The sequence below is a fragment of the Mytilus edulis genome, chromosome 3, assembly GCF_963676685.1.
Source record: "Mytilus edulis chromosome 3, xbMytEdul2.2, whole genome shotgun sequence".
Lineage (NCBI taxonomy): Eukaryota > Metazoa > Mollusca > Bivalvia > Mytilida > Mytilidae > Mytilus > Mytilus edulis.
In genome coordinates, this window is record NC_092346.1 from 81765357 (window position 1) to 81781952 (window position 16596).

General features: G+C 31.5%; 1 protein-coding gene across 1 annotated transcript in view; it reads right to left on the reverse strand.

Moving 5' to 3' along the window:
* LOC139514526 (cyclic nucleotide-gated channel rod photoreceptor subunit alpha-like) overlaps window positions 1-12723 on the reverse strand; it is a 114482-nt gene extending 101759 nt beyond the window's left edge. The window contains exons 1-2 of the mRNA XM_071303885.1: window positions 12562-12723; window positions 9828-11633 (exon numbers count right to left, since the gene is read on the reverse strand). Of these exons, the coding sequence (XP_071159986.1) occupies window positions 9828-11175 (1348 nt within the window). The 5' untranslated portion in view covers window positions 11176-11633; window positions 12562-12723. The remainder of the gene's footprint in view (window positions 1-9827; window positions 11634-12561) is intronic.
* Between the last annotated feature and the right edge of the window lie 3873 nt (window positions 12724-16596).

The window sequence follows — 16596 nt, forward strand, 5'->3', positions numbered from 1 at the left end:
TTCATATGCCGACTTTTCTAACATTATCAGCTTTTCTCCCTTACCATGGTAATTTTCTAATTATTTTCTGTTGAATAATTATGCAAAAGATTTAAGCGATGACGAAGAACAATTTATCGTTAAAATGTCTTCAACTGAAATACACAGAGAAAGGAGTAGGTACAGTAAGGCCCCTTTTTGGCACCAGCATATAGCAGTTTTACAAAATTGTTAAAATATAAAATTGTAGTTATTTTTTGGAAAGTATAATGCTTCTGCTACATGAATATGGGCTGCTTTTGACAATACAATACTAATATATCGGGTACTAGCATCATTAAGTCATGCTAAATTACTGAAATCTTAACAATTTTAGCATTTTAGTTAAATTTTAGACGGTTTCCGTTTTAAATGGAAATGGCCGCATTCGTGTTCATTCTTAATATTGAAATGTAAGTTGTATTTGATGATAATACATAACATATATCAAGGTTGAGGATGAACACGGATGCGGCCACTTTCATTTTTGACAAAAACTATCTGAAAAGTGACATTTTTTGACATATTCGATAGATTTTTCATATTTAAGCTTGAATCAGAGCGTATTTAATGACTAAATCAGCTAAAAACTTTCACACTAACTAATTGAATCAACTGAAATAGACATTAAACTGTTTAAAATGTGTTCAAAATCTTTCCATAGATCAAGGACGTATATTATCCCCGTTAGTTATACGTCCTTGCATAGATGAACCTGAAATTTGAGGCCAAAATCGGCCCTTACCTGACCTACTTTGAGCCTGCTTTTACCAATTGAATTCCTGTTTCAAGCTTACACTTTCAAAGTTTCGGTTTGAGCGATCTGAGTAAATGTAAATCCCGGAAATCGCTTTAGACAAATACATTTGTTTTCATTTTTCAAAAGGCTATCTGAATTTTTTTCTTAAGCCTACATTATTATTTTACTATCTTAAAACGTCAAAATAGCTTTGAAATCTGTTAAGTATAAGATAAATAGGAAAAGAAAGGATATTTAATTGGTTCACAAAGCTATTTTTTGATAGGATATGGGTTGGATGTTCGTAGTTTTATGGTAAACCAACATAGGATATCAGGTTGGTGTGCATAATATTTTAAACGGATACACATAGAATGTAAAGTTAGTGGACATATATATGACATGGAGTTTGCGTACACAGGATATAAGTTGGATAAACATAGGTTATGTGGTGAATTCACATAGTACAGTATGTATTTTGGTGTAGTATATGAAGTTATTCATAATATCTTGGGAGGGAGAGAGGATATTAATTTGTTTACATAGGCTATTGGTTTTATGTTAGTATCATATCGAGTTGGTGTGAATAAGATGTTGCTTGAATTACATGAAATATGGGTTGTGTGTGTACAAGATATAGTGCCATATACATATGTAAAAAATTGTTGTTTAAACAACACGCAAAATGTTAACGGAGATGCACAGACATACAACACCATAACTATTAGCAACAGGCGAAAAAATGCTACTCGGCAATCTTAAGATATAGTAACTCGGTTTTTTTCTATTTTTAACATGCGTTAAGTAGGGCTTCTTGATTTGATGTCCATTGAAATATTTCTGTGTTTATGACAGATCGCCAAACGTCCCTGTTAAATCATTTACTTTTCCTGTGCTTAAAGGCAAAGATTTAGATCCTATCACATGACATAGAATATCTTTTTGTTATTTGAATCGTTGAGTTACCGTGTTATTTACATTTACCAGCATCTCGTTTTACTATTTCTGAACTTTACCAATAGCAAGTTAAACCGTATGAAGGCCTCTTGATTATTTCTTTGGTTTGTTGGTTTGACGTTTGTTATTTCCGTTTTTTTTTTCATTCCACAAGGCGTGTTACAATACTGTCAATATGTTCTGTTATTCTATAATCAGCTATCATTCCAATGCCCCAAAGAGAGGCTTTTATGAACAATTTTATTTCTTCTCATTTTACTTTGTGCGCAGGTTTAATGTTTTGCTTGGTACTAGCAGCGGAAGGAGAAAACTATTCAATTTGGACCAATTGATTATACCGAATGTTTCGTTTGAAAGATTTGTTTATTCAGATTTAATTAGCAGTGAACAAATTAAAGACGGATGCTGAACTATGTATCTCTATATGTAGCCATCAGTGTTTTATATCTGATTGAATACGGAAAAATCTGCCTTCGTTAATAAAGAATTTATTTTGTATGCAATTTCTATTTTCTGACAAAGACATCTCATATGGTTCCCTGTTTAGTTTACAGACGTATGTCGTATAAATGGCAATATCGATTCATGGGCTATATCAGACAGAATACCACTGCTGTAAAGATTTTATCCTTGAGGAAGGAAGGAAATTCCTTCTTCATTTTTACACAATAACTTATTGGTTTATTTCCAATAATTGTTTTTATCCAATAAAAAGGATTTATTTAAGTGTCTGCAACAAATGTTCATGCATTGTCTCCGTTTGACCTATACCTTAAGAACGGGAAAGTGCGGAAATATTAGCAAAAATATGTATGATCAACTTTAATGAGAATATGGTGTCGTTACTTGTATTATTCTTGAAGAGGTTAGGTTATAAGAGGTCTTTACTTTTTTTAAGACGTCTCATTGTTGATTGCGGTGACCTATTCCTTTTTATTGAATAAAATTTAAACTTCTGTTTCACGTACTTTGGCCTTTTGAAAACGTAATTTCTATATATTTAGTAGTTGATTAAGTTAAGATGTATTATAAGCTGCAAACGACTCTAAGTCACGCATTGTCGCATGATTCACATAGTTTCTTCCTTTTATAGCTATAATTGTTCTTTGTATCGACAAACCTACTCAATATTTATCAAAATAACAACAAAAATCCCAAAAATAAAGTTTAAATAAATTATCATAAAAACGGGATAAGTTTTCTACAAATTTAATAATTCAAATTTTATACGGTTACCGTTTAATTCAAGGGCTACAGACATAATATACTACTTTATTCATTTGCGGTCAATCTTTCCTTACTACAATCTTACGAGTTTAAGGAATAACTGACCTCTCACACTAACAGTAGAGTTCTCATCTCTCTTTTGTCGGAACTATTCATCCAACAGTTGAGCTAAAGCGTAAACAATCTTCATGTAGAAGGGAGCACATTTTTAACCCACTTTCGAATGAATTGCCTTTGAATTCCATGTTATTTATTCAGTAGTAAATTTCTATATTGCGTGATTTACTTTTAGACCTGTAGACTATTTTTGTGTAATTGAGAGGGAGGATTGCGGTCGTGAAACATGTAGGCTACTTGTTTGTACCCTGGCATTTGTAATGGATTGGTACTTGCCATTAAGACCATGTGCTTTTTAATGCCCGAATATATGTGTTAATCTTGAATAATTCCTGCATTCTGGCAATTTCAAATACATAAGATGCAGCTAAAACAAAAACTCGACTATAATCTTGCTTAATAGTTTTAAAGGGTTTAATAGTTCGTAAAAAAACAACCCCTGGCTACTGATTGGTTAAGAGGAGTCGGTTGTTGGTGGCCGATTAACACCGGTATACTACTGTTGACTTTATTAGTCTCATGTTATTATGTATCTTAACTACATGATGTTACATCGATTTGTTCACATTGCAACAAGTGACGTCACTCAATACGAGTTTGGTGACGTTGAATCAGACGACCTACCGACTGTCACCTGCAATTTATATTTACCTGCAGTTGATATGAAGGTAATCGATGAGCTTTACAACACCGTTAATGTGATGAACGACACTGTAATAGTTATTAATTGAAAAACAATTTAGCTATCCTACAACATTTAACGTTTTTAGAAAAAAATAATTTCGTAATGTTCTCATAGGTGTTGTTGCTGTTGATATCATTAGCGGTAACATATTGATTTTATTATTGCTTTGAATTTACATTGTTGAATGGCTTAATGTATTGAATATCGAATTAAACATACTGATCAGTCAACGAGTGTAGCGTATCGAATTGGAAAATTGAATTGTGTCAAACAACTGAACCGATATGCTTCACTTAATATTGGTAAACATCATAATGAAAACCGAAGTAAATTTTGAAAAACGTGAATACTGAGGTTTCAGATTTTATTTTCAGACAAGAAATTTTAAAATTTCTAAAAAGATATTTGCGTTGATCATTTGCTGTCTCATTAATGTTGATCTTGCTAAAATCAAAGACCCTGTACGTTGTAGAACACACAAAAAAAACCCTTAAAAACGATAACAGGTACATCTGGATTTTTATTTAAAAATTCCTGTAGTTCCCACCTTCTTTCTTATGTAACGTAAGTATCAAATCAAGTTTTAAGTTGTATTTGTTAGCACTTTCCGTTTATAATCAAGTGACATACGCTAAAAAACAAAATTTAAGACACTCTCAGCAATTACATCTAGACATGACTAACACCTATAATTTACAATGAGTACATAGGGTAGATTTTTTTCATTATTATATCAACTTAATCATTCTAGAAACGAGTAAAATCTGTGTTCATTTACTGAACGAGTTGTTATAAAAATGGGATGCATGAATTGTTTCTTAAATCTTACAAATTTAATGTTGATGTAATAAAACTGTTTATTGAACTTGTAGTATCTGATGCATTTTTCCTGTTCTGATACAAATTATCAAATGTTGTAATACATGATTGCACCAATTGAAAAATTGAAAAAGGTAAAAATCGTTAATGCACATGTATTGTTCTGTTATTAAATCAAACAAAGTAATGTATTTGAAACATTACATAAAAGCCCACAGTTGTATAAGAGAAGGTCACATTAATTCTTCTAGTTATGTAACTTGAATTAAGTCAGTAAACACGCTCTATGATTAAGGAAACACATCATTATTATATTTACTTTGCTGCTGTTTCGTTTAAAAATAAGCAATATTTAAAAGAAAAATAATACTAAAGGTTCTCCATATAAGAATGTGCATCCTTGGCGTTATTCTTGATTTAAAGATTTTATTTGTAATTCGTTTCTTAACCTTTCCCACTAAACAAATATTCCCACGCAAATCTTATCGACATATTTTCGAGCTTAATTAAATACACCATATGCACTTTTCGAAAGTTAAGTGTCCATCAGTATTCCTCGACGCCAATTATTGGAAATTTGACAATATCAAAAGTTGAAAAGGAATTACCCAAATGTTCGAAGATAACGTCGAAAAGGTCAATAAAAATTAATTAATTAAAAACTTAACTTATAGTATAAGTATTATAGAGTACTCAAATTCCCTTTATTCATCTCGATCAAGTACTTTAACAGTTCAACTATAAATCAACTAAAACAAAATTCAGTATGTATTTTAGTTTCGCAATGTTAGACGTTGAAGAGCTATTGATTTACTATCAACCCGACTGGTACCTAAATATACATTGTAATATATAGGCACTGGTCATTAGATAATAGAGGCTATTGCTTAGAGTGTCTTCATTAGAATGTATGGCAATAAGGATAGCGTCTGTCGTCAAACCAAAAATGGAAATAAGTACAGCTAAATTGGATTTTGGTATTTTCGTTTCAGAAGATTGAATTTGTATCTTTTGTTGGAAGAATCCCCCCTTTTTTTGAGCTACCGGTGTTGGTTTTATTTTTATTGAAATACAGGTATTCTAGTATCAGTTTAGAAAATGATTGTACAATATATTATCACTACTCTGAATGCATTTCGGAATAGAAAAAGTAAAAAGTCAAGTTATCCAAACAGATTTCAACTAGTCAAACAAGTGTTTTACTACAAATTCCCAGATACAAACAGACCTCTCAATTCCCTCAGATGTGTAAAAGGTGTGAAACAGTTATACATATGGTTCTTTAATTAAACCAGACTATTAAGCACTGTGATACCTAATAGTTCAAAACTTTGTATTTTAATAAACTGGTCACAAGTGTGACGCTAGTAACATTCATTTATGTATTGCGTATGCCTCAAATCATTTGTCACTTTCAGCTATTGTTCTATTTGTTTTGGTTGCCAAATTCAAAATATATCCACAAAATACAGAAGAGGCGAGAGACTTTAGCATGCAATAAATTCAATAGTATTTGACGTTAAAACTTTGTTTTCTCTAGACATTTGTTTGCGTAAATATCCTATATAATGTACTACTGCCTTATACTATCCGTTTGTATTCTGGATCAGACTTAAAATTCTTATATCATGTGTTATATGTATCCTGATTTATATGTCAGGTCATCTATTGATTTAGTACCCACATGCCTAGTACCCACATATTCGAGACAGATCAAATATACAGGTTTGGTAATAAACAAAGTCGAGTAAATTCATTTAAATAGAATAATATCAGAAAATATGATAAAATAATGTACCTTTATGGTGCGTTTTTTTTTCCCTCACAGTTTATCAGTGTTTTAGTATAACTGTGATCTTTAGAGGAAAGTGCTTACATAGCTCCCTATCACTTTTTCTTCATATAACCTGTCTGACTTTGGAAATAATACTCGTAAATTAAGTGTACTTATAAGTAGTTTGAGAGACAGTTTGTTTTACAAAAGACTAGTAATTACATGAAGATCGATGAACCGAAAAAAAGATGTCCTCATTAATTAATCATTTTGAAAACTTATCAGTTGATTTATTTCTGAAAATGCATACTCTCTTATTCATAAGGCTTATTCACTATCGCCCTGTGTTTTAGAAACCAATTAATATTTTCTTTGTGTCAATTTTCAAGTATATCAATGAATATTGATGTCAGTTAATGTTAAAAATTTCATTAAGTATTGTTTAATATTCATTGGACGGCATGCTATCCATGTTATTATAAAGGATGTTTCTAATAAAGGAATTAAAAAAAATGAATCTAAAAATTTAACGCTGCGCTCCATGTATCATTAGAAAGAATGTTCATAGCAAGCAAACCAATTTTTGATAAAAATCGATTTTCATCCTGAAATAATAATTTTATATTCTCAAAGCAATTATATACCATGAAAATATTGCACTTATCGTAAGTAATTAAAACAAAGTTGACTATTTTACAGTTATTTATACAAAATCAAGTTATTACTCGTTTGGGATTACTTTCTCTAATTGTATTGGTTAGTATAGTATTTACTCCTAACCCTATAACGAGGCTTTCTAAAACATACAGAAAGGTTTTATTATCACAACTTTGCTAAAGGTTAAACATTAGAAAATATATAGACAGAAAATTGCCTTGATAAATATGTCGTGTATTTGAGGGGGTGTCCCAAGAAATGATAATATGTTTGAATTTCATGTTTTGGTTGCTGAAAGGAACATTTGGTGTTGATAACATAAGTATGACATCGAAATATTTCATTATCGCCATTGGTTTTCACATTATCATGATATTTCTTGACAACATTTTAATTATATTATGCAAATATTTTAGAAAAATATATTAGAAAACGTTTTAGCAATATACACCCAACCATACATTTTAAGTTTTCTCACGTTTTTTGGTGGTATTTTCAAGACATTAGACACAACATTTTAATAACATTTTAAAGATGTTACTGTGTTTGCTTGGTTTATACTCCAATCAAATTTTATAGGTCTAACATTTATATTTTCTTGAATAATTGAATTGTATTCTGAAATGGATCTGTAAGATACAAAATATAGCCTTTTGTTTATGGTATGGACTACCAAAACCTTTTTATGACTGAAGGTTAAGGTAAACCCTTACTAGAAAGGTAATGGATGCCCATAACCTTATGAAGATAAATGAATAATAATTTCTCCCACCCTCAAAATGCACAGTTATGGATATCCATAACTATGAAGGTTATGATTTACCATAACATTGTAGAGTTATGGCTTGCCAGGAATTCCCAGACTGATTATATTAGCTATTACAATTAAAAACAAACCATGTCTTATATATCACCTTGATTTTCTACACGCGGAAGTAAGTCAAGTAATGACCATCAAACAAAAAAGGAATAGACCTAACACTATGATGTTTCATGATTTATTGAATTCCAAAACATGTTCAGATCTAGGTGAGTTGTGTTAACTTATTAAAATTTAGATCAACAAAAAAATGAACTCTTCTTATTAAAATGTTTCTATCTACTTTCGTACGTTATTAATTTAAATGTGTAGAAATATGCATAATTATCTTTTATGTCTCTGTGATTTGGTTCGAGAAAATAAAGATGTATATCCAGAGAATATATCCAGAGAATATATCGTTTTAGAATATCTACTTTTTTGGACTCAAGATTCTTAATAGAGTAAGTGTTATACATTTCAGAGGTTTGGCTATCTATAAAACCAGGTTTAATCCACGCCCCTTTCCTACATATGAAAATGCCTGTACCAAGTCATGAATATGACAATTGTTATCCAGTCGTTTGATATGAGCTTTTGATTTTGCCCTTTGATTACGGACTTTCCGTTTTGAATTTTCCTTTGAGTTCGATATTTTTGTTTTTTTATCGCTGGGTCCTCTAGTATAAGGACAAAACATCCTTACTTATCTTACTGTCTATATATATTTTTTCCCTTTTTCGTTCACCAGTTATTGTACTTCACTTCCTTTTCAGATGATTCAAGATATTGCGTCAACATATGTTTGTTCCGCCTAACAGAATGAAATTCCCCTGGAAACTTCGTTATGAACAATGTCATAATATCTGTTCCTATTGGAACAAATAGTCTATATCCTTTATTTTGTTAGAAAAGTATACTGTAATATTTGTTCCAGTAAAAATAACATAACAGAATATTTCTTCCACTTGGAACTTATATTATGACGGAACTTCTATTTCATGATAACTGTACACTTCAATATAATACGTGAGCATTCTTAAAGTGTGTTGTCATTTTCATTGTACTGAGGAAAAGCTTCCATAAATATGTTTGTTACATATATTCATTTTGCCTTTAGCGAAATACTGTTACTTAGCTTTAAACTCTTACAGATACACTTAGGTGTTAATAACAACTAGCAGAAACTAAAACATGTGTTTGTACATATTTTTGAGACATAAATCAGTTTCCATTGATAAGTTAACGAGTGACCAATATATCTAGGTTGATATGTTACAATATACAATTCTAAGAAAAATAAAGTCAAACGCTAAATTCCTCTGAATATTGAGACACTTGCAATCAATGTAGTCTATGAACTTAGCATTTTTCGAATCTGAATATTGACAAGCGAATAGTGGATGAATGTATGGCGAAAGGGTTACATTATATCTGGTCTAATGAGATCTACCTGTACTTAGATGAACTACGAGACTTACTGAATAGTAAATAAAACGTTGCAGCCTTTGCGTATGATAAACCTGTTCACTATGATTTTCAAACATAAACAGAAACTTTAGTTTTTCACAAAATCTTTATATAATCATGCAAATGTGTCACATGAATGAGAGAAATCAAACCTGAATATGCAAGTGAACAAAGTCCCATAACTCTGTAAGTGATAAAAGTTATACATGTTGAAATATAATGAGAGCGTCAATAATTGGAATTATTAACTATATAACAAAAACTAAAGATAAAGATGTCATCAGACGGACATACAATGTCGATTCTACTATTGACCTTGTTCTGTAAATCTGCAACTACTAATGTCAAAATCGTACAAAGCACTCGAGGGTTGTCTTATTGAAACCGACGAAATCTTAAGATTTTGTCCAACTTTTACAATGTTTAACATGGTAATACAATCAGAGAAGTTGCGATATGTGATCTGTCGAACAAACGGACAGACATACAAATGGGAACTCGGACAACGATTTACCGTATTACGCCTAACATTTTAAAGATATATACTAGTAATGAAAATGCTTACCTTGGAAGTCTTTTCTAGCAGCACTTATGTTGGCCACAATATTTGAAATATGTCCTAAAACAGTCGCAAACAGTAGAAGTCCAAAAATCATCTCAAAAATTATGAATGAATAATCCGATACGGTTAATGGTCTTGGTAAGTTACCAAATGTAGTAAGTGTAAGTGTACTCCAGTATAGTGCATGTAAGTATTTCTTAACAGTTGATCCATCGTCTTTTGGCATTGTCCATGTACTTGATGCGTTTTCATGTGTTGCAACAATATTGTACAGACAAGCATTCCAGTGGAACAGGGCAAGCAGATAATGCATTAGAGTGACTGTTCTCATAGCGTTTGGGTAATTAGTATGCCTTTCCGTTCTGTCTAAAAATGCCCAATATCTATATACTTTCACTAATCTAAAACAACGCAAAATTGAGCAGAATCCAATTGAAAGATAAAGAAAATCTAACGGTAACAAACATAAACAATCTATATAAAACATTGTTGTATTCATATAATGTATTCTTAACTTAATAGCATCTGTCTGTAGAACCCCATCGTCTAAATATCCTGTCCGGAAGTGAAATACTATGTCCAAAATATAAAGAAGATCTGCCGTGTAATCTAAAGCGAACCAAACACCGTAATTTTCTGTATCAATCTCATGAAATGCATATCTATATATAATAACCCAAAAATTATAGAGAAATGCTAAACTGACCACTGATGACCACCAATAGGCTAGCCGCCCTGATGGGTCAAAAACAAAGGTCCAGTTACACCCTTCGTGATCAGAAAGGGTTGTGGTAGTTTCCAACCTTTCTGTTTTCACTATTTTGCTTTTCTTTCCAAATTTACTTTCTATATCTTTCTTGCGCAGCTTTCGTATTTCTCTTGGTGTCATGACCTCAGAAGATCTTACTTTTTTCATCAAAGACAGATCTCCTCGAGCAGAAAAACTTTTTGCTCGTGACTTACTTCTGTCAATTCTACTGCCAAATAAATCCATTAAACTTTGCTTTGACGTTGATCTTGATTTTTGCTCGACAACTTTATTCGAATAAACAGGGGACGATAGACTGATTCGCCCCCCTTTACTGAGGCGTTCTCCTATTGACATTGTTCTGTCGCGTGTATTTATCACCTGAAATAATCCCATTCCACCCGAAAGTATATGAGGTCCATTTGCTGTGGGCTTCCCGTATTCTTTTGATTCTGACCTCTTGTTATCGTGTTTATCGTTCCCCATTATTGCAATTTCTTCCAATTCATCGTCAGTGTGTTCTGTGTCACCTTTTGAGCAAGGTATATATTTCACTGCTACATTTGGTTCGTTGCCTTTTCCTTTGGCCGAAGAACTGGACATATTTCCTTTAATTGCCTCCAATCAGTTAAAGCACTACTTTAATTAATTTTTTAACTAACTTTCACAAATATCAACTTCCATCAAAATTGTGTTATAGTATTTCACATCATATTACGCATTGGTTTATTTCTCTCATCCTCATGTATTTTGTAGAAAAAAATATCCTGCTTTAAATTAAGTAAGTCTGCCATTTCGCATCAAAGAGTCAGTCTAAAGAAGGGTAGATATACCTTTTGTATCTAATAGCATTTTAATAAACTTTCATTTATTCCTTCAAAGTAAATCCATGCCACGAGAAAAAGGAGAGAATAATTTGAATATTTCTTTTTGTTTTCCATTCCACTACATAATTCCGCATCATTCGTCAATGGTCTTATACACTTCTCAATCTGTACATTGACGTTAATCCGATGCTAGGAAATTGTTATTTGTTGTCTGTGATTCCTATTATCTTCTTTCTGTAACATATGGACATGTAAAGAGGTTCATTTCCATATATAGAAGTTATATGAAGATGAAGGCATGTCTCTCTTGTATATGTACATATCATAAAAATAACTTCAATCATTGAATAAATTCAACAGCTGTGAATAATGATTTTGTGGGAACATAGGAAATCGACAGTATTCATTATGGTAATGTTACACTGTGTTTAGTCGGAATTATCTTATTTTTAAGCTAATCAAATAGCTTGGTCATTTAAGTGCACATTAAGAGACCAGATACTTGAATATATTTATTGTATTGTATATTATACTATATAGTATTCTAATTCTTTGTCGTCAGTTATTGAAAATCGCTTAATGTATGTATGTACTTAATTTATTATAAATATGAATTCGACATAACGTTTTGTGTTTTATTGTTTCTTATAATAACTTAGTATACAAATGCGAAAAGAAAATCCTCCCCTTCGACTTAAAACGTGTAATTTCTTCTAGGTCCATGCTCTTCTGTAGAAGATGTTTCAACAGCTGTCGTGAAAGCAATTAACGTTTTAATGTGCAACATTGCACCATATCATGAATTAATAAAACAAACCTCTAGCAAAATTATTCACGTTTCTACAATTTGATGTCTTTCGGAATGACACTTACCTTATTAAATATTTAAAAACAACAAGAGCAATTAACACAATAGTCGGCATATCAAACACATTTGTTGATAAATCGGTCGCCTTCATCTTTTACGGAATGTCAATTACCATGATCATGAAGAAAAAACACATAAAACTGTTCCGTTACAAATACTATGAAATTAACAGTCGTACGTTTTATTTTGTCCCTAATCAATTTCACACATGAAGCTGGGATAATTAAATTCATACTTGCTTGAAAATAGATAAATTAATAGTATTGGAATAATTTTTAAAAGACATATACTCACATATAAGGATAAAGTTTTCCGTGTCGGATCCAATACGAAGGAAATAGTAATGAGCCATGCGCTCAGTCAAAATCGCCTTCATCTTCACATATTGATTTTCGGAGAATGTGTCTCGGATCAGCATAGAATTCAGTTCCTTTCCTCTCGAAGATCAGCAAATACAAACAGTTGGAAAATGCTACGGAAATAACGGTGATTTTTGTAACCCAATCTTCTATCGATTTAATACAACTATTATTGAGTAAAATTGTCATTGTTTAACATAAATCTGTGTATATTTTGATTAGCATCAATGTATTCATTATTGACAATTTTTCTAAAGGAATCTTCTCAATTTGAGAGTCAATAAGCTAATCCAGAGGGTAATTATCCCGTAAAAGACTACATATTTATTAGTATAACTAAATGATTTGAAGATATAATTGTGTAGAGAAACAATTTTACCATATGTGTTTTTCTTAAACCTTAGACTTTTGCAAGTAAAGGACATCTGACATATTTACTACACGGAAGTTGTAAAGAATGATTTTTAAATTCTTTTACATGCAAGGCCGTGCGCTCGACAGATAATAAAATGTAGTCAATCTTAACATTACCACATCTCAGCTTAGGTCTCTTCTGGACATGTGAATACCTCTGCAACCTAACCAAATATCTTTATATCTTGGCTTCTAGCAAGTGTTGCAATGTTTCTGTACTTTAAACTAGTTCGCTGACTTCAATTCAAGAACCTGATTATCAAATTATGTAATAAAACAACAGAAAATAATGAAATGAATTTTTGGATGATAAATTACTCTCTTTTCATTTGTTCATTTAAGTTGGTTGACAGCATCACCCCATAAATTAAAATACGACCATGCAAACATATTGAAATTTGAATACATTTGTTCTAAAAGGCTACCTACACACAAGACTGAATATTCTTTGAATATTATTTTCCTATGATCTACACCAATAAATTAAAACACAACTAAATATAAATAGTTGCTCTACAGTAATATGCACATAGTCTCATTCATCCTGTTTATATTTTGGCATTACTCAATGGCGTTGTGTTTTTTTCCTCAGACTGTGTATCATGGCTGTACACTAAATCCATTAGATGTGATCTGATTGATATTTTATTCTTGGAAAACATGGTTTATTTATAAGTTGAAATTGGCTTTGAACCAGCATTCAAAAATTGCGGGTACTGTAAGATCGGTACCTTGTGTTTTGTCTTTTTGTTTGATTTTTTTTTTTGTTATATTGTTCTGGTATACAACTGTTCCAGTTTAGAGGGTTGGGGGCCGACACACACGTTTAAATCCGCCATATTCTGTATATGCCATTCCAAAGTAAGGACCTGATTTTCATTGGTTGCAGTTGGTTGTTGTCTGTCATTTTTTCCGTTCTTTTGTTTAGCATTAATTGGACCGTGGTTTTTATTCATTTGAAATGTTTCTTCTTTTGTAATGCTGTACACTTTTTATGCGTACTATACGATATGAAGTTTGCACATTGTTGAAGGTCGTACGATGGTGAATTTTAGTTGTTAGCATTATCGTTATCGGGTTTCTAGTGAAAGTTGTTTATCTTATTGACAATTATACTAAATCTTCTAAATTCTTATTTTCATAAGGTGGTAGATTATCCATATATTGTTCAAGTTGATGCACTTTTGACCTCATTCCCAACTTTTATTTAGAATTAAAGAAGCAAATATACCTTTTTAGCCTTTGTTTAACATTTTGATCTGATATTTTGTTTCTAATATTGGGTATTAATATTGCTCTATGGTGGGGTTGTTGTCTCATATACACAAAGTGACATTCCCAATTTCCATTCTTTTTTTATGAACTACGTTTAGCATAATTATGATCCATTTCCGTACAGCGCTCGTTTCCTTTCCGTATACTTAGTACACTACAATACAATGTCATTAAGTGTAACGAAGTAAGTACGGAACGGGTGTGAGCTCTGCGGTGTTTTATAATATTGCTGTTTATCTAAAAATCACAGTGTGCAACATGGAGGAAACCCTAACTTATATATTTTAGAATATAACAACAAAAGAGCATAAAGAAGGAACAGTCTAAACTGTATAAGGTCATCTTTGAAAGAGGGAATAACACTCTTAGTTATATTATCATTCTATAATTTTATGGACTGGAAATTAACAGCCATTTGTATCATTTTAATCTTACCAATTCTGAAGCTCTTGATACTATGCAGATTCATGGTTCCTTACCCATTCCAAAGCTCTTGTTTTTTACAGATGGTTCCCTCTGTGACTGAAAGTCAAACCGTTGCGACCCTAAACAAATGGTACATGTCATCACCAAAGCGTATTGGCAGTATTAATACATACCAGAAGTGTCTGAAATTCAGTTCATTGACAATGCAATGTTATTATAAGACCATCGATGCAACGAATATTGTCATCTTTCTTTTCATCCTTTCTTTTCTTAATTATTGTCCAAAAGATGCTGTGCATATTTTTTTGGCTTCAAACCTACACGGAAAAAAATAGCATGTTTCCTTATAGATAACTGTAACATAAGAAATAGACCCATTCTTTAATAATCAACGTTGCGTGCATCCGTTTTCAGTCAGAGATGTTACAATTAAGTCATATGATAGATTTAGCGTTTTACGGTAAAAATTCCAGTACCAACCTGATAATTGGTACTCCTCGAATTATGGTTAAATAAACTATATGGTAATTGACTTTCTTGCATGACACCCACTTGCACACTAGTGATTAACTCGAAGATTTTACACTTGCTAATTTCTTTCACCAGACAAACAGAACAGGATGCCTTAAACTAGCTATTTGTATTCGGTGGCACGCCATTCTATTAGCTGATTGTATGCTGAATAATACATTGTAGGGATAGTTTCAAAAGTAAATATTGTTTTATCTCTCCACAGAACGTTATCCAATAAAACAAACTATCAAATTGAAATTATTTCTTTGGTTCTTTATAGTGTTGCAATCTGAAGAGGAGAAAAGAAATAAGGAGATCATAAAGGACAAGATTGTCAACGTGAATCAAAGAAATAAAAACTTTTTTAAATCTTCCTTTTATTATTGTATCATGATACATGTGTACAATAACCTTTATGCTGCATTTGCAGTAGCCAATCTGATGAGAATCTGATTCTGGTTTAGGAAGCAACATTTCGTCACCACGAGATTTAACCATGAGATTTAACATGACGACAAATGACCCGGATGAATGTCACGATCAATCTTCATTTTCAATTTCAGACATTTTCCATGATCAGAGCTTTAAATCTTTCAATAGTTGTAATGCTCTTATATAATTCGGGAAAATATATTGACAATTTTCTTAATTAAAACAGATGAATGGATGAGAAATAGGAATAATAAGATTGTCAATTTTTAATTTACATGTTTTACTGAATGAACATTATTAATTACAAAAAATAAATGAAAAACGTAAATAGGGATGTTTTATTTCATTAAGTCTGAATGCATGATGTCTGTTATTAAGATTTGGATTCAATTTGTTCGATTAATCATAATAGCATGACATTGTCAATTGAGATACACGTATATTAAAATGAAATTACAAAAGTACAAGAAAGTACAAATTCTAACATTTAAATGAAGTATAGTGGGAGTCAATGTATTTAGCATTTAAAGAAATTATTGGTGGTATTTTATGGGTATGTACTTTATAGTTTGATACTTATATATATTTCATTCCGGGGCCATTTATAGCGATAAGGGGTTTGCTCATTGTTGGAGGCCGTACGGTGACCTATAGTTGTTAGTTTCTGTGTCGTTTGGTCTGTTTTGTGGAGAGTTGTCTCATTGGCAACCATACCACATCTTCTATTTTGTAATAACGTGTAAAAAATAGCCGCTTTATGAATTGAATAATGTAACTAATTTTTAATATACAAACAATTATTGAATATTCAAAAAATTGAATCATTATAAGTTCTCGCAAACCATTCATAGATTTATGTGTGTTTATGGGTTTTTTTTAAATCTCTTAGTGCGTCTTCAAATAGTTGCTG